We start from the raw sequence: 18,678 nt of genomic DNA on the forward strand, positions 1-18,678 counted from the left end.
GGGATTTCACGGAGAAAAGTTGGCCAAGTAAAATTTGTCAAAGTGGGCCATTATCGTAAATAGACGCAATGTTACTTTGACCTTCTGCCGCTTAAGTTCATTGACTAATCCGATCGCTGTGGGGTGGATAAGTGAAAGAGAATAGATAATTATATGAATATATTCATTTTTCGTATTAGTCTTTCGATGATTGATGATTAACTTTATTCTTGGCAGTGTTGGAAAACTTGTTGAATGATGGTGGCACCCAAATAAACAATAACCAGCAAACGTCATATGGTATCTGATGTATTGATAAGGTCTTAGGTATTACCGTTGTCCATCTAGCGTTAAAAGCTCCTCGTATTGATCTCACGTTATTGAAGGATATTGGCCACTCTTATTCGATTATTCGAGATTAAAAGTTCAGAAGGGCAAGAAGATGAGAAACTGATAACAGAAATAGAAGAATTTCCGCAGACACGGATCAACCGCAGTGCAAATCTTTCGGTTGAAATAAAATCGAAACCAGAAGTACCGAACCCAACCGTTAAATCTCCATCGGGTACACTTGGAATTTTAGTAAGTACAGAATGATTTAACGAGAAAATACTACCTACCTATATGTATACGCTATCAAGCTCGACAGAATATTTTAAGGACAGCCCTGCCGACGTACAGTTTTATTGGATTTCAGACTTACGACTGCTGCTTTTCAAACTGTCGCACGTGATTCGCCATATGGATTTGGGCCTAGGGGGTGGGATTGGGCCTAAGGGGTGGAATTGATCACAGGCTCGTGCGATATCTTAATACAATGTCGAGTATCATTAAATGGATCAGACGGTACCGAGGTTAATTCCAAAACTCCAGTTCTGAATAATAAAAGCCCCCAGAGCGTTGAAGCCAATCGTAAACCGAAAATTTGATTCTGCTAATACTACGGATATTGAATATTATCGATTATGGGCTACTTATGGAGTATGAGCTATAGAGACCAGGGTTTCCCAAACTTTTTCTCTGGTGAAGCACTTTGAGGCTTTTTGAATTTTGACAGAAGACTTTTTGTAATTTCAAGGATAGGTTAACGAGACTTATCGAGATGAAAATCTGTTCAAATTCCACGTTTTTTTGTGTACGACTGAATTTTGTTTTTTTTTGCTCTCTTTTGACTTCCTTGTGATACGGAAGTAGGCACAGGACAAAGTGGAAGGACCATACACGCGTGTCCCGACGATAAAGGTTCTGTTTACTGTGATATAAATATATTGTTCTCGGAAAATATGGGAAGTATATGAAAGTAAAAAAGCAGAAATAAATGTAAAATTCCATAAAGAATTTATTTCCTCGTAATACAAAATTACGTGTATTACCAAAGTCAAGTAAAAAATCATGGATGATGTTGAGTGAATTTCTAAGAAAACGTCTCAATATACGGAACACCGTGTAACAAGCTTCGTTTCTGAAGTGAAACAAATAATGTTCCTTTAATAAATTTCACCCGTTCCAAACGAAGGAAAGAATTGAAAAGGAGGAGAACTCTTCTAATTGATAATTATATTTTGACAATCAATTCAAACGAATAGAATGGTACGTCATTCATTTATTTTTATTGGAAATAAAAATAACAGGAGGACACCGAAACTGTTTTGTTATTATTTTTATCAGATAAGATCGAACTTCACGTCTTTGTGTGCTCCGAACGAAAAGACAGCAGTCCCTGGTCCATGTTAAATCTCTCTTATCACACTATAGTCTTTCTTTCTCCATGAATCTACAGGTCTCGGAAAAGGGTACGTTCGAGTTTCCTAAAGCAAGGATCGGACAGTGCACAGGAGACATGATAGAGGAATGTTACACGAGAAATAATACATACGGCGAAGAGGATCTCCAGCCCTGTCAAAATTCTGTAAACCTTCAATTCGAGAGTTCAGTGCAGGATGACGGGGTGGAAAATAGCACGGAGCGTATATCCGAGAAAAGCCAGGAGCAGATTACCGTGTCGCTAGGAAATCCAGAAGATCCAAACAGTTCCGAATATCATAACTGTAAGACCACCAGAGCTTATCAAGAGGAAGAGAAACGGGACTTGGTAAGCCGTAAAGGCCTTACACCGGTTACAAGACCACCTTGGAGCGAAATGAAGGGCTTTGGGAAAGAAGCAGATGCTAAGAAAGTTAGGAGTCTCACGTTGGGCAGAATGGGAAAGATGATGATGATGCGAAAATCCGGAAAGGAAAAAGATTGCTGTGACCCAAGGCAAGGAATGTCGGTAAGCTGTTACTGCCATTCAAATATATACCAGTCAATGTACTTTATCCAGATCAAATATAATTCACATAGTTTATTTTCATAAGGAACGTGCCCCGTCTGATTTATATAAAGATCAAATCTCTATGAAGGAGAGAGCAAACTCCCTTGGCAGGATGCTGAAGCTTGTCGATAAAGATGGGGCGCCGAGAAAGCTCTTTTCGGATCACAGGGCGGGATCTTTGACTGGAATTTTTTATAAAAAGAATAACCCAGCCACTGCTACTGTATCTTCGTCGGATCCACAGGCTCACTCGACCGGTATCTTTGCCAAAGTACTCAGTCAACTACGAGGCAAGTAAAGCTCTTGGGAATTTCCGATAAAGAAAAGGGCGAAGAAGGAAACCGAACTAATCATTCATTGATCCTTTAATAGTTAATGAAAGAGCATTTCTAGCAAATATTATGTGACTTCCTTTGTCGTTCAGGTCGTGGTAAGACACGTGGACATCATGGGATGCCGGAAGATAACACAAACATGGATGAAAACAAGGGTCTGTCCAAAGAAAATTATTTATCACGCAAGTCAGCACTCGCCTCGAGGATAATGGGAAATCTCACCCTGGGCGGATCTAAGAAAAGCTGTTCCGGTCGAACAACTAACCCCGAGCATTCTGAGCGTGACACGAATTGAAGATTCACTGGTCAAGATTTGATTAAATTGCAAGCAGCTACAGTCGACTAGCAAAGTTTCTATAATCTCGAGATATTTCAGGCTATAAAAATAGACATAAATATTTGTCAGATAAGGGTAGGGAATTAATAGCATTACAATTATTTTTTTATTGAAGAATCACATTTATTATGTACGTGTAATTCGTCTTTCTTGTCTCTCTGTATTTTTTTGTCATTTCTTTTAATCGACAAGTGGATCGAACATTATTTTCTCAACTTCATTATTTTCTCCTTATACGATATACAAATTGTTCGCGTTCGTTTAAACAATACGTATTGACGAATCGTATCAACCCCTTCTTCTCCTTATTGGCAGAGACAAAGAGATGCATTACGCTCAAGTTACGGCAAAAGGGTAGTTTCTTCGGAATATGAGCAGCATACACGGGATGGCACTTTAGAACACCCACGTGTTCGAGAGTCGTCGTGAATGTTCATGAGAACTCGCCACCCGCGATTTCATTTTTCCCGGCGTCGATCGACTGCCGAAATTTATCACAGAATAACGTAAAGTAGCTTAGAGTCGCGATGGGTTTCTTATATTCTAACGCATTATTAATTTGTCTGTTCGTATCTGATATCGTGGCTCGTTTAATCTCTTATCTCATTAATTTTCATCCTTATCCTCATTTCAACCATCCTGATATTACAAGTAGCTCTCACGATTCATCCATTTTCTACAATCTTAACTCTACCATGGAATAAACTCCCATCCCGGGCTACCATTTAACGCCGTTTAACGACGTTCAACGAAATAACAATAATGAAGAGAGGCTACTGCCGATCTCCGTAAACGAGAATTTAATTTAGACTCTGATAAAATTAAAAGGAAGGAGTCAACGTTCTCGCGGGAAGATCGATAAAAAGCGCTAGCCTATCCGATTAACACGCTTATGAATAAAAATAATATTAGTAATAGCAGTAACGATAATAATTTCTCGGTAAAATTACATCCTCGAGTTTCTTTCTCTCGATTATATTTACAGTGGTCCGTTTAACCATGGGAGAACCAACACGTGTTCCCTTTTTATTTTTATATTAAATTAGGACGAATTCCCAACTCCGGTTCACGCACAGTGTACCGATATGTACACTGACGATTGAAAGCACGACAAAAATAGTATATGAAAAATTGTATAAAATTTCAATGACATTAATATTCTTGTTTCTGACCTATTTCGATGGCAAAGGCGTAGCCACGATTGTGTCCATTGGACGTTCAATATGATGCTAGTCTATTCCATCTAGTGATTTTACATGTAATTTAATTAAGTATCTATATCCCTTCGCATCATAATCCAAAACTCATATGTTCTCTACTTGCTACTTTCTATTTTGCTCGTTCTCGCCACGTTTCACGAATCTCAATATTTGTACGGTATGCATCGAGCATTAGGTACTGATCTTGAAAAAGGGAAAGAAAAGAAAAAAAAGGACAATTGATATGGCTTCTACGACAATGCGAGTTTCTTGTTCCCACCGACGTGTTCTAGGTCTATCTCAAGAAGAGTATGGATTTAAAAAATGTCTAGATTAATTTTAACGTGACCCTCTCCTAGTATGGCGTTTGGACGGACGTTGTCGCTATGGAAATCTCAAGACAGCTATCTGACAGATAGTTCAGGCCCCAAAGTCTTCGCCAACGTCGGATGCTACGACCACCCCTACATTTGTTTCTTCCCTTATCTTCTTCGCGTTTCTTATCGTCAATTAAGTATATACCGGTAGATATCGATACGACAATGCAAAATGACGATTAACTACGTACATGCGATTTGGGCCAGCCCAATATCTAGGTTCACAACGTACGACGGATATGTCTCGTTCCGCGCTTACTTACGAATTTACATAAAAAGCCAACTTTCATTCTAACCGTTTCATTCATTCTCAACTGATAAGCGAACTTGCACACATGGACGCTCCTTCTGGTCCTATAGTTCTTTCTTCTCCGTCCCCTTCGTTCTCCTCCTCCATCAGTTCCTCTTCGGTAATTCTGGTCGCAGAGCTGCTCAGTCATTGTCAAAATTGCCCCTATGTTTACCGGCATTTGTTGCTCTTTAACCCCTTAAGTGTCATTTATCTGTATGCGCACTTGAGAAAAGAAAAAATAACTAATTTCCACTAGTGCGACTTCAACGAAACGAGATACGTATATGTAGACTTGTTGGGACACGGAGTCAAATCTTAGATAAAAATTTTCAAATTCAAATTACTGAATCCACCATACACGAAATGACGGATTGAAAATTTCAACCTCAGATTTTCATTCGATGAACCCAAAAATCTCTAACACACAATTGTCACCCGAACGCTACGACTCTTTCATTGAATTCATTTTTGGCACAGAAGCATCTTTCCTTTTTGTACAGTTAAGGGGTTTAGAATACAATACTATTGATTAGCATGCATCGACGTAGCTCATCACATTCCTGACTCGGCTATTCCCTCATCATCTGGAAAAAAAAATAATACAAGATTAAACTTGGATCATGAAAGATCTCTATTTTAGAAATTCATACGCTTTCACATGCCACCTTAATTTTAACACATATAAAACATACAGTTGGCATGCTACGAGGGACTACTAAAAGAATTATTATGCACGCCTTTTTCTTTTTCTTTTTAGTAGCTAACTTCACACCGCATGCATCGTATGACGTAGTAATTTAACGTGCACAGGAAATAAAGAGCGCACGCAATTACCCTCAACGTAGAGTTCACTGTCTGAAGGTCACCTCTCCTTCTCAGCCTCAGCAGGGCTCTTAGAGTTTTCGACCGAGCTTCGATTCTTCCCTGAATAGGAATTCAATTGTTAAGCTTTCCCACCACCATAATCATCAGCATTATACAGTAATCGATACTAACAATATCATTAACCAACAGCAATCGCTAACCACCCAGGGATATACAACAAGGAAGAAGAACCTAGAAAGGATTGATCTTACCTTCAAATCCCTGATTGTCATGAATCTCTCGGATTGGTCCAGTGGTATCCTGACCCTCCAGAACGGCCAGTAGACATTGGTGTATACAGATATATTGCTGCTCGGTCTGGACCATCCAAACACGCTCTTTGCGCATTGCCCAGACGATGCCAAAGATGTCAACAAAGTCTGAGACGAGGATCTGCTGAAGTATCCTGTCTAGAGCAGCGAAGGTACCGCTTCGACCCACTCCTGCACTACAGTGGACCACTATGGGTCGTTGGTCAGGTCGCACTCGTTCCCTGAATGCACGGACGAACCTCGCTAAGGTTTGAGGTGGACTTGGCACACCGAAATCTGGCCACGTTGTGAAGTGGAAGTGTTGGATGACTCTCTTGACGTCACCCTGTAAGCAGCCCAAGGGGTTAAGTCAACGAGATCACGATGGAGTAGAATATTTAGAGGAAAAGAAATCATTGAAAAGATATATTTACCCTGCAGAGCAAAAATTCCGTGATGCTCCAATCAGGATAATGTGCTTCGTTCAGAATGGTCACGCTTATGTCACCGTAATAGACAGGCAATGTATCAGTGGGCCAATAATGATCACACTTTTCCCTGCCTTTTTCTATACATCTTGTCAGCATCACTATCGCTCTACTGTTACTCTCCCAAACCATTCTCCAAAAATCATCACGCGTTGAGTGCAGTGGACCCTGGGTCACTATAAATTCTCTTGGCGAGTTGTGACCCTGTGAAAAATGATTAGAGTTCACTGGTGACTGGTCCAAAACAGGCAAGTAAAACAAATTGAATAAACTTACTGGGACGTAATTGGCGTTTATGTAATCGGAACCTTCTTCATCGTCCACAGGCTGCAGCTTGAACCTGCTGTGATCATAGGGCAGGATATTCGTGAACCTGTTCTTGGGACGATTACAGGGCAGATCAGCAGCAGTGCAGGGTTGATCTCTTCCAACGTGCTTCAACTCCTCGAATTCTTCAGAGAACCGGAAGTCGGAATCCGCAGACATAATACGATAGTGTTCCGCAAAATTTTCGACCCTGATAGGACGGCTGATAGAAGAAAATAATCAAAGTGAATCGAGGATCTACAAATATCCTACCCAATACACAAACTTATCATCGTATCATAAAGTAGACTCACGAAGTCTCAATGACGCTATCCGGCAAAGAGAGATTATCGCTTGTCCTAGTTTCAGTCGTCTTCCGGCCCTGACTCCTTCGTCTTCTAACAATGAGGCCTATACCCAACAATGACAGTAGCAGTACTATCGGGACAGTCACCCCTACTATGATGGCGGTATTGTCCTTATCTGTCAATCAAAAGAAAAATATGGATCAATAACTGAAGCGAAGGGATAATAAAAAGAATAATATGTAGAAACAGCACGCGCAAGTTGATTGAAATAAATGAAAAGGCGCAAAGAATAAAAAGCTGATTTCTGTGGGTTTTACCTGCCAGCAGTAATCCTTGGGCGAGACATGGATAGAACACGACACGATATGAACGCTCATTCAATCATGAAAATAATAACCATTAATATAGATAGATATTAGATTACTCACCTGTCTGAATTGGGAAGCTGTAACTGGTGTCTGTAAATTTATCAGGAGCAGTGAACGCCCGAACTTTCACTCTATACGTTGATCCAGATTTAAGCGGACCGTTGCAATAACCAATCTTGTTATCACAATTCTCCGTTCCAATAGTAAAGTCCTCGACCGATCCATTCTTGAATGGACAATACGGTTCCATGACCTGCGGATCAATGGGACAATGCATGAGTGATTGCATGATTGTTGCCTCACCCATAAAAGTCCTCTATGAATAATTAAGAGACACAACGAGCACAAGACAGTCTAAAACTCTGAATGCTTTTATCATCGAAAGATAATCTTTATCTTTGGCGTATTAGGATGATTAAATATAGACCACTAAATCACTGATAAATCTATCATGCTTTGTCCATGTTTTCGAATCGATACTACAATCCTTGTTTCATTGATTAAATTTCAAGATCTTAAAGATCATCCACCAGTAACGTCTATTTACCTGAACTATCAGTTTTCCTGTATTGGCTATAAGATTCTTTAAAGTTTCCATGAGGATCTACTTCAGTTGCACAAAGAACAAGGTACAATTTACTACTGGTAATGCAGACTCACGTTCCACTCATAAAACTAAAAATGCAACGTAGACATAGGTGTGGAGGACGTTCGATACTGGTCGGATACAAGTCGACCGTGATCATGCAAGTTAAGTAGCTGCTTGGGATAATCAATTGAATTAATGAGTTCTCATGAATCTCGCTTTGAAGTTGTAGAAAACATCACTATGATCGCAGGTGGGGACAAGAAGTTCAGTACAAGTCCCAGTGAGATCCAGTATCGTAGATCATGCTGTAGACCTACCTGATACGGAGGCCAGATGCTGTGAGACTGAACGTCCTTCCAACTGAGCATCTCCAGGCCGGAAGCATTCTTGGTATCATCTTCGGCAACAATGATAGTGTACGAGATGACAGCCCCGTTTTGCTCGCTGAAGTAATTCTTTCTGAACCTGATCTGTATTGTTGTGCTGCTGCGACAGACCTCGGTAGGAACAACTTGGGTTGGTGGTTTGGGTGGTGCAAGGATAGGCATCTTCTGCTTCCAAACAGCCTCTGGACCAAAACCGATTCTGGTTTCGGCTTGAATACGGAATATGTACGTTTTTCCAGGAATTAGTGACTTTATCACACCACGGAATTCGTTCGCTCGGAAGTCCCGTACTTGCGTGTGAGTTGAACCCTGATAAAAATGATAGAAACGTGAAAATTGTTATCACTGAATATCGATGAGATATAATATCATGTTTAACGAATCTCACTTCAAGTCCATATGTTATGCTGTATTTCCGGATAACACCATTTTGTTCCTGACTCGGTAAAGACCATTCGAAGCTGATGTCACTTGGCTGTACGTCGGTTGGATGAAACTTGTCGACTCTCCCAGGATAGGACTCACTCGTTGTGAAACTGGCGCTCAATGGATTGGATCTTCTGAGATAGGTGGATTCGGTACCCGAACGAACCACCAAAGTGAAGGTATAGTTTCTATGTGGCTTGAGGTCGCTGATTGTGATGTTGTTCAGTGCTGTTATATTTTGCACGTAACTTCCTTCAGTATTTATGTATTGTACCTCAAAGGCATTGTATTCCCCACGTGGCGTGTCCCAACTGAGTGTTATCTTAGTATCGTTCACATTGACAGCATCGATACTCGTGATAGGTTCAGGGTCTGAAATTTCAATTAGACAAAATTGTGAAATAACAATTAGCCAATCGGTGATAAAAATTTTGATCAAGTTCACTTTTGGGATAGACAAACAAGCGGGCAAGCAGTCACTGGATATTCGGACAGCCTGCGGAATAGCCAAACAGTCAGATGCGTGTGAAGAATCAAGAGGATCAAGGATTGGAAATGAAGAGCAAAATGGAAGACGGATGACGCTTTTCTACATATATTGGAAAGTACTTACAGAGTCTGTCTTGTCTGAAAAGTGGTTGACTTTCGACGTTCTCACTGACAGTCCAGACGGTGACGTTGTACAAGCGTCCCGGCGTCAAACCGGTAAAAGTGACTTTGGTATCTGTATTATCCCTCTCACGTTCCTTGGTCGTATTAGTCTCGTCGCTGATTCGAAATCGATAAAGATCGAATCGAGAGGATCCGATGGGTGTGGGTGTGTAACGCAAAGTCAAAGAATCTGGCTGATCTCGGTCCACGACCACGACCACTTCCGATTGAATTAATGGCACTGTATGCGGAATAGAAAATTCTCAGGGTTTTTCATTTGAATTTATTTTTTTCAGGAATATTCAGACGACGCGTTCTAGAAGTCGCAGACCTTCCGACGCTTGGTTTTCATCACGGAGATTCGAGTGCGCTTCAAACGGAACTATCTGACGCTCATCTCGTAGACGGAGACTGGGCCTGATGGGCCGGAAAATGGAACGCTGGAGGACGACAGCAGCAAATAAGCTTGCGTGATGCAAAAATGCGTTTAAGATTAGTGTAACACAGTGTGAAGAATTCGAATTAGCAAAACATGCGCAGGTGAATTCCGTTAGTAAGGCATCGAATTCCAAACCGGAAAGTCGCGAACACAACATGAGACTCAAGATTATAGTCTAACACGCACGAGACTCACTTGTTCTGGTTGTAATGTTGGTGATGTCACTAACTAGATTGTAAGAGACTGTGAAGACGCTAAAGGAATATTCGACGCCAGGCATCAGATCGCTCACTAGAATCTTTTCAGTTGATAGAACGACGTCGTCGTAACCGACGCCTGATATGTTAGTTTCCGTAACGTTTTTCGTTTTGTTGTCATCTGGATTCTCGACTGGCCACCATCTGATTACGTATTTTTCAATTCTACCTTCTGGCCTCGGCCACTCCAGGGTTACGTTTGTGGAATCCGATATGGGCGTAACGTTCGAGACTGGATTTGGTCCTGGACAAATAAATTCCAATAGATCAATATCGATCGTATAAAATCCTTAATCGATCGTCGCTAATCGTGATTAACTAACTTCACTCTACTCACGAATCGTTTGATTCAATTGAAGTGGATAAAGACTCTCAACACCGAAGCTCACGGTGTTCACCTGAATGGTGTATCGTTCTCCAGGTGCCATATCCGCCACTTCCGCTTCAGTCTCTTTCACACTGGGCAACTTCACCCATCTTGGATCATCCTCAGTTCGATATCTAATTGCATATTCAGTAAACATCGAATCGCTGGGTGCCTCCCAGTGTACCAATACGGTATTGCTGGTAACTTTTTCTATGCTCAAATTTTTTGGTGGATGAGGCACTTAAAGAAACACAGATAATGTTAATCACAGACTCATAAAAGGAAATTGAGGAGATTAAAACGATAATTATTATAACTGAACTCACAGACTGCCTGAAAGTAATCATGTGGCTCACTCCTTAACCCATGACTTATAGCAAAGACCTTGACCTCGTAACCTGCTCCAGGATATAGGTCTTCCAGAATTATATGAGATTCAGTAGTCAGCGTAGTTGCGCTCTCCCCTGTATCGTTTCTGTTATGTGTCACTTCAAATTTTTCCTGTCGCGAATCCACGTCGCTCTTCCAAGATATATTAAGTCCCTTTTCAATGGACTTCAGATCCTCTATTATCGGACTGGATGGACGCGTCACCTGGTACAGGACGCTTTCATTCGATTCAGCCTTGTTGCTGATTGCTTGGACGATAATCGAATAGTTCCTACCAGGAAGCAGGGCATCCAGAGTGAGCTAAAAGAAAAATATTGATAATTACAAACTTACACAATAAACAGCGACCAAACAATCACTTACTCTTGTCTTATCAGTGGTCAGAGTGTTGCTATCGCCAATGGACGTCTCGACTTCGTGATACATGACTTTGTAACTGTCTTGAGTGCTTGAATTATCAGGATTCCAGGAGACCTCAACTATTCCAGTTTTGTCATCAATCTCAGCCCGGAAGTTCTGAACGGGTAGCGGCTCTATTGGCACGATGATTATCATTGTAGCATAATGACCTAATCCTTTAAACTGTTAGATAAATCATCAGCACTTACTGAGTGTAATATCCCCACTAGCTGGCCAACTGGTTACTTTTCCAGATACAGTCTTGACAACGACCTGATATGTTTTCCCTGGTTCCAGATCCTTAAATTCCCACCAGTTCTCGTCATCGGTGTTCCTGGTGACTGGATTGAGTCTTCTATTTCCACCAAGGGATACCTGATACTTGTCAAACTCTGAGGTACCGTTTGGTGGGTTCCATAGAACCCGGAAGGAACTTGACGTCACTGAACTTTTCTCAAACGTCACGTTTAGTGGCCTTAACGGTACAGTGCGATATTGTGCCGTTGTCGGAGCTGAAGTTTCATCCTCTGACACAGTCTGCACCGAAATATTATACGCTCTACCTGTGTGAAACCAGGTGAAAAATGATGTCATCATATTCATTACAGGAAAGCCAAGAAAAATCGTAAAGCGTCATCACTGATAGTTACCTGGTATCAGACCCTTAAATGCAGCCTGTGCTGGACCTGGAGGTTCACCTTCCTTCTCAACATAGAGGACGGATTCGATAGCATCCGGTGGATCGATACTGACTTTGTAATGTGTATAAATACCAGCCGGATATGGCGGCTGCCAGAGCACCAGTAGAGTGGTTTCATTTCTGAACCACACAATGAACTTGCCAGGTGTGTTAGGCTCTGTAAAATAGTGACAATCATTAAAATTTCAAATCGTTCGTAGCTATGTGAGTGAATGTCATTGAAATTTTCTAGACAAACAAGTCCCACAATAGAACTCACTGGTAGTGAAGTTTCTACTGGTATAAGCCACGCTCTCTTTAGTATCCAAGACGGTAAAGAGCTGAAGAGAGTAAGTAGCTCCTGGAGTGAGATCTCTGAGCGTATAAGGAGCAGCGTCCGAAGGAAGAGCGCTGGTCCTGGGATTGGTAGCGTCGCTGAAGCTTTGGACCCTCAACCGGAAGCCAGAATAGTTGCCCTGTGATGGCGGAGCCCAAGAAACAATGGCCGTCTTGCCATTGCGAACCGAGACGGTCAGATTCGAAGGTGGATCAGGAGCTGGAACATTACGAAAGATGATTGTAGGAGATGGCACTACCAACACGTATAATTCCATAGCAATGAGGTAATCATGAACCTACGCGTAATAATCGAAGCGGTCCAAGTGAGCCAATCATGAAGCGTGCCATTGCTATAATAGAGCCAGAATTCATATCTGGTACCAGCGAGGCCATCGCGAAACTTGATGACGTCTCCGATGTCAGTGGCAGCAAACGTAGTGTTCGGATGAGGATATCCGATTCCTGGACTATAATCCAATCTGTACCAAGACCCACCTTGGCTCAGGTTGCCTGGAATTTCTATTGCCAAATCGGCCGAGGACGTGATCTGCAGCAAAAAACAATTGGCTAATTACGTATAAATTCTTGTTTTTTCCTTTTTCCATCTTTTCCAAGCCGCGCCCTGGGCTTGTTCACGTCTAACGGTATTTTTCGTGAACAGACCGAGGGGGAGAAACGAAAGGAAATCGATGGCGTCCACGTGAACGACTTCAAGGCTAGTTCGTAACGAGCGGCTACCCAAAATCGGCCTTGGCTCTTGAGTTAGTCTCATTAACAAGCAGCTCCTTTGTTCGCCAGAAACTTCGATAGAAAATTCATGAGAGGTCCAGCTCTTTATACCAGAAGAAGCTTCTCGAATGGTCCGTTATAAATGGCGATGGTTGATGAAGGTGCGAGGCCATTTCGTTCTCCGACTCTGACATCGAACCACCACAGTTAACGTTTACGAGAGAATGCATGTGATTTCCAAAGCTTGACGAATTGCCTGCGGCATTGCGTTCACGATCAACGATTTTGGCCGACTGTATAGGTGCATATGTTTACATGAATTCACATAGCCGTGAACGGAATACGCCTGAGGTAGCCCGAGGCTTACCTGGTCGGCTTAACGAGAATCATCAATAGACGTTCGTAGAGTCGATGCTTGGCTTTCTCTGATAAAAGAAGAATCAAGTAATTTTTGTCTCTTGATGTCTCTTGACTTTTGTCCACTGTTGTTATTACCGTTATTGCTAATCGATTATCGCTTTTCCGTTGTAGCACAAGCAATCAGTGCTTCTGAATAATGCAAACTAGAATTCCATCGCTGACGTGATCTATGTAAATACGCCTTGAGGAAGCAGCTAGAAGACATGGATGCAAGCAAATTTTTTGTTGCCTATTCAAGACGCGAATGGACTTCAGTGAGTTGATAAAGGATAAAAGAGATTCAGCACCGATCGAAAATCATTATCACGAGTATGCTATTCTGGATACCAATTACTGTACACCGGAAGTTCTCGACCGGATGAAGGAAGGACGAGCGTCACAGCCTTGCCATGTGCAATGTCAGCAGCGACTGCTCGCTCGATATCGCGTTCAAGTAGCTCAGATGCTCAAAAGAGCGAAACGTCCGTGAGGTGATTGCTTCTCAGTTTGAATTTTTTTCTTTTCAATAATTCAGGTGAACACTCAACATATACGTACAGCCATTAAATTCTGGTTTTATTTTAGCAGACGAGGTCTGAATGGCTGATTTAAAAAAGGTGGCTCACGACGCATACAGAATAATCCATTCCTGGATTTCCCAGCAACCACCACTCCCCTGTACGTATAGAGTCCAACCCAGGGTTGCTCACGTTATTATTATTCAGCCAATAGGAAAGGGAATTCCTGGACGATCAAGATCTTGGAGAAACCAGGATTGCTGCTCGAATCGCTTTGTTCGCCGTGTTCGTTTCGTTCCGGAACGGTAATTGGAAGTGGAATTCTAGAGTTCGCATGCTCCGTCTTACATTAGCTTGAGACCTGTTGCGCAACGTAACTCGCGCGTATGGTTATACAACGGCGTACAACTGCTGAGAAATGTAATACCTTTTTGTAGGTGGTGCGCGCGAGTGTGATTGTTTGCTTCTAAAGAATTTCGATGGATAAGACACGCGCGCTGCTGTGATTACCCGGCGTGCAATGCTCGGCAGTCAAGTAAGACACTAACTGTGCAACAGTACAAGTCTGAAGTTATCCAACAGTCTTATTGGCTATCGGACGAGTATCGATTCTCATGTTCATCAGCGACAATCTTCGTCAGGACAGTCATTCCTAGCTGAGGTAAGATTTCGTAAATCCATAACCACAGCAACTGGTCTCTGTACCAATTGCTGGTGAGAGTTCAAGTTACAGCCAATCTCTTTGTTTGGCTTACAGGATATAATCGAATGGCGTCTTGGCGTGGAAAGTGCGGCTCTCCATTCTCAAGCAATTCATTCGTCTCGCAGTCTAATTAACTCCGTTAAGGAGTTACGAGCTATGAAAAATACGTAAAAAGAAACTGCTGGAAAACGTGAGACCTCGCAAGACGGGGAAAACTCTCAGGACTTCGAGAAGCGTTTACACGAGGTTCGTCGATCGAGAAATGTAAACGGCGTCGCCCGATCGATTCTCGGCGAACACAGGAGAGCAAGCGCACGGGAATCGTACGTAGCCTCGTACAATCGGCCGACGCCGACGCCTCCTCCGCCACCAGGCGCCCTCAACCTCCCACACCTGCCACACCTCCGAGTCTCTCTGTACCTCATCCATTGGTATCAACCTGCCTCGTTCTCTTCATATTTATTTTTACTTCAGTCCTGTTCTCGTCTACCTATAGCTTACTGGTTGGAATTAAGAATTCGATCGATCCACCCTCTTCCGCTGGTCCTTCGACTCCTCTTGCAACCCACCCTCGTCACATTTTTGTCTCGCGCAACGAACTCGAGTTGCTTATAGTATCTCAGTAAGTCATCTCCATGAGTGATTAACGTTGCTTAGGAATCGATTTTTTTTTAAACAGTTGCTTATCGCTTCAGCTGGATATTCAACTGGTTAATAAGCGAATTAAGTAAAGAGAAAAAAACTGATAGCTGCTTAATAATTAACGTGCGTAGACATTTTTAGTAGAAATAAATAATTAGAATTTATATCCAAAAGCGAAACGAGAGACGCGAGTGGGATATTGTTTGTAGATAATTTTTCTGTCATTAATTCTGACATTAGCAATTAGCTGATGAAGCGCGTGACTTCTCTGATAATAATTACAAATATATTAATGCTAACGCATGAGCCTCACCCTGCTGTATATACGGGTAATTGAATATACAGATATATAAATTCTCTTGAAATTCTTTCCTGTAAATTTCCTGTTTGCGAGATCCTCATGGTCGATTAGCATCTCGTTTCTTTGCGTAACTTCTCTCGCTCGAATGCTTAAATCATTACTAGCGCGGTGGACCATACAGCGTTTAGATGTTAGATAATCCTAGTTCACAACAGGTAGACCAATAGGCTGATAGCTACGACGTACTTGTAAATAACTCTTTAAATAATTCTAGAAGGTTCAGGAATTGTAACAGGTGCCCAAAGACTTTTGTATGATTTTTACTAAAAAAAAAAAGACGATAATTTCCTTATACAATACCCTGCGTCGACTTTCCATTCTCGGCGATAGCAATAGTTGGTAATGACCAACTGCCATTGGTACAATAGCTTTCGATAGATTGCTTGAAAGGAATAGGCTAGATTGGCAAGTGTAGAGACAGCTCTCTAAGCCGTTGACCGTCTGTCTGTCTAAATAGCTATGATTCGTAGTGAACGGTACTTCTACTGGTTTCTCGTTCATTCTCCAATCTCAAATCATGCCGGTCGATGATTCGAATTATCGTAAAACCAACTACAGTCATCGGTAGCTGACATTTTCACGTAGTACAGCAATAACGTTAACGGATCATCATGTGGTGATTACGGATGTGTAAGGAGGATGTCTAAAATATGTTGAAGTATAATGAAAGGAGAATGATAACGGATATGTTAAACATGAGAAATTCCCGGGTTCAAGATAAAGAAATGGACTCGAAAACACAAGTGACTTATATTTAGCACGTGTGATCCTTCTGGTGCATGTGTCTCGCCTGGTTTTTGTTTTTAGTCAATGACGTCAAGTCAAACCAGCACGAGATGCGTCTGGCGTCTTGACGCTGACTACAGCTAGAAATTGTCAGAAAGGTTGAAAGCGCTAGAGGCTAATGAATCAGGTCAATTGGTATATTAGAAATTTAATAATTGTGAATTTCCAACAAAAAAATTTATCAACGATCGTTCAAAATCTTTGATAAATATTTCGAATCGAACTGGAGCTCAAAATAAAATCAGGAAAAAGTTTATTCGATCAACAAGCGACCCATGTGCTCACGTACCGCTCACATTCTGGGTCGAAGCTTAGCGACGCCCAGCTCAGGATTCCTATTCCTATTTACAAACCTATTCGCATTACCATTATACAAGCGTCTTTCACGTTCCTGAGTGTTAACGATTTAACGTTATTAAAAAATACTGCGAAATACAAAGCTGAGCGCAGGCGATAGCCTAACGACGACAACTGCGATAAATCGAATGAGCGTTCGATGTACTGGGCTGTGATTCATTCTCGGAATTGGGTCTCCACGGGCGGCAGCTACTTAATTTCTATATAGATCACCCGGTATATCGAACGGTCGTGTTGTTGTCCCTGGGAATTTTCAGTGGCTTCGCATGGTCATCCGGACAAGACCTGGCCGATTTGGTCTTGAGCGGATTACACTCGTGGAACAAGTGCTACAATAGAATCGATCAGGCGAGTCGTTCTTTATCCAAACGTTCACCAGGACGATACTCTGGTTTCGCATTGGGATAAATTTGGCTTACAGTCACCTGATAGCGTTGTTGTATACTCGATTCGATCCGGCGTGTCGAGCCAGAGAGGCACGTGGACTGTATTTATAGTTTGCCATGCCGCTACTGTGTAGCTCCCTGTTCAAATATGAGCGAACGTTACTATCCCTCGTATCAATTTTCTAATTTCCTCTTGACCCACTAGAGTTATTTCTTGCGACTGATTAAATCGGTCTTGATGGTATTCCCATCAAGATTTGTATTAGCGCGCTTGTCAGACATTTTGTAATTTTTCAAACGTACTTGGAATACATGGCTCAGGTCTAGTGCCAATTTGTGAACGTACAGCGAGCGAAGTGCTTGGAGTGGCCAAGCAAGCCGAGCGCTTTCTTCTTCGGGGAACTAGAAAGTTTCGCAATAGGTATTCGTGTCACAGATGTGAAAAATTCACGGTCGACGCCCGTTGGCTGCCTGTTGACTCTATTCCTTGTAATTCTTATGTAGGGTGAAGAGGGCAGGAGCGAACGATGGGAAATTTTACAGATTCACTATGTAATACGAGGGTCGTATAAGAACTGTGACCTCTCTACTCTCGCCCTCTTACTCTCTCCCTCTATTTCTTCGTAGGTAATGAATATGAAATGAGAATTGTACATACGGGAAAGCAAACGATTTCGCAACGAGAGTTCGAATAAGTCGTACAGAAAGGACTGAGTATACATTGGAGGTCCGTTAGGTTCGTTTGGGTTTCTCTGAGTGTTCAGGTGCGTGAATACCGTTTCCGTACCCCTCGCCCTCCTGAATTCGATTTAGTCAAACGTGATTTCACCTGCTAGTACAGACCAATCGTGCTACTCTTGACGTTATAAATATTCCTTTTCTCGCGTCTCTGCTTTGCATCTATTCCGATCTCGAGGAGTCTTCTAGGGTCACCACTCACCTGGACAAGGAGTAGCAGTAGCAATCCATATAGAATCTTTGTTGATGCTTCAAGACGATGTGAATTCCTCGAGACAAACATTTTTCGCGGTTTCAGGACGACGTGAAAAAATATCAAAGGTGGACACGAGTGAGTTGGAAGACGTAAGGGAACACGAGGAAGAAGTGGAAGGACGATAGAGAGGAGAATGACACTTGGTCTCACAGATAGTAAAGATCACTTTTTATAAAGATCTAAAGATCACTAGATCACTAGATCACTAATTGGTATCACGAGAGCCTTGCGGCTCTTTCTGTCTCACTATTAGACTCCTTTACGCACGAATGTCGACGACGACGAGCACCAGCCATATCCAGTGGCAACTGAGGCCGAAGAAGCAGATTGCACTCAGGATGGATGACGAAGAGGATACAGGATGTGAACGACGCGCACGACCAACGGAATGAGCTGTATGATTTTTATTATATCCGGGGCAAGATTCGCGGGCACGTCTCGTAAATTAATAGCTCGAAAATGG

General features: G+C 42.1%; 2 protein-coding genes and 1 long non-coding RNA gene across 10 annotated transcripts; 2 read left to right on the plus strand and 1 right to left on the minus strand.

The window, feature by feature from the left end:
* Positions 1–1,621: 1,621 nt before the first annotated feature.
* On the plus strand, positions 1,622–2,945 carry LOC112494336. The gene is made up of 3 exons (XM_025084985.1): positions 1,622–2,251; positions 2,337–2,583; positions 2,718–2,945. The coding sequence occupies exons 1-3, from the start codon at positions 1,748–1,750 to the stop codon at positions 2,921–2,923; spliced, it is 957 nt and encodes a 318-aa protein (XP_024940753.1). The 5' UTR covers positions 1,622–1,747; the 3' UTR covers positions 2,924–2,945.
* Positions 2,946–3,066: 121 nt separating this feature from the next.
* LOC107267633 (tyrosine-protein phosphatase 10D) lies at positions 3,067–18,661 on the minus strand. 4 transcript variants are annotated; one of them, XM_015739590.2, is made up of 20 exons: positions 18,162–18,661; positions 12,641–12,887; positions 12,282–12,557; positions 11,973–12,179; positions 11,532–11,885; positions 11,287–11,456; positions 10,860–11,223; positions 10,504–10,773; positions 10,105–10,410; positions 9,433–9,711; positions 8,782–9,191; positions 8,325–8,702; positions 7,479–7,671; positions 7,368–7,382; positions 7,057–7,225; positions 6,713–6,965; positions 6,383–6,640; positions 5,910–6,294; positions 5,668–5,757; positions 3,067–5,417 (listed from the first exon to the last, which is right to left on the minus strand). In XM_015739590.2, exons 1-19 carry the CDS (start codon positions 18,240–18,242, stop codon positions 5,696–5,698), a joined length of 4,677 nt encoding a protein of 1,558 aa, XP_015595076.1. In that variant the 5' UTR covers positions 18,243–18,661; the 3' UTR covers positions 3,067–5,417; positions 5,668–5,695. The 4 variants fall into 4 exon arrangements, with proteins under 4 accessions (XP_015595076.1, XP_015595079.1, XP_015595077.1 ...); XM_015739593.2 differs by lacking the exon at positions 9,433–9,711; XM_015739591.2 differs by lacking the exon at positions 7,368–7,382.
* LOC107267635 lies at positions 13,186–15,968 on the plus strand. 5 transcript variants are annotated; one of them, XR_001537645.2, is made up of 4 exons: positions 13,186–13,513; positions 13,601–14,291; positions 14,424–14,647; positions 14,744–15,968. It is a non-coding gene; the product is annotated as an uncharacterized LOC107267635 (long non-coding RNA). The 5 variants fall into 5 exon arrangements; XR_003059629.1 differs by having other exon boundaries at positions 13,601–13,959; positions 14,054–14,647; XR_003059628.1 differs by having other exon boundaries at positions 13,601–13,959; positions 14,057–14,647.
* Positions 18,662–18,678: the final 17 nt, after the last annotated feature.

Source organism: Cephus cinctus, unplaced genomic scaffold (assembly GCF_000341935.2).
Source record: "Cephus cinctus unplaced genomic scaffold, Ccin1 Ccin1_scaffold0422, whole genome shotgun sequence".
Taxonomy (NCBI): Eukaryota; Metazoa; Arthropoda; class Insecta; order Hymenoptera; family Cephidae; genus Cephus; species Cephus cinctus.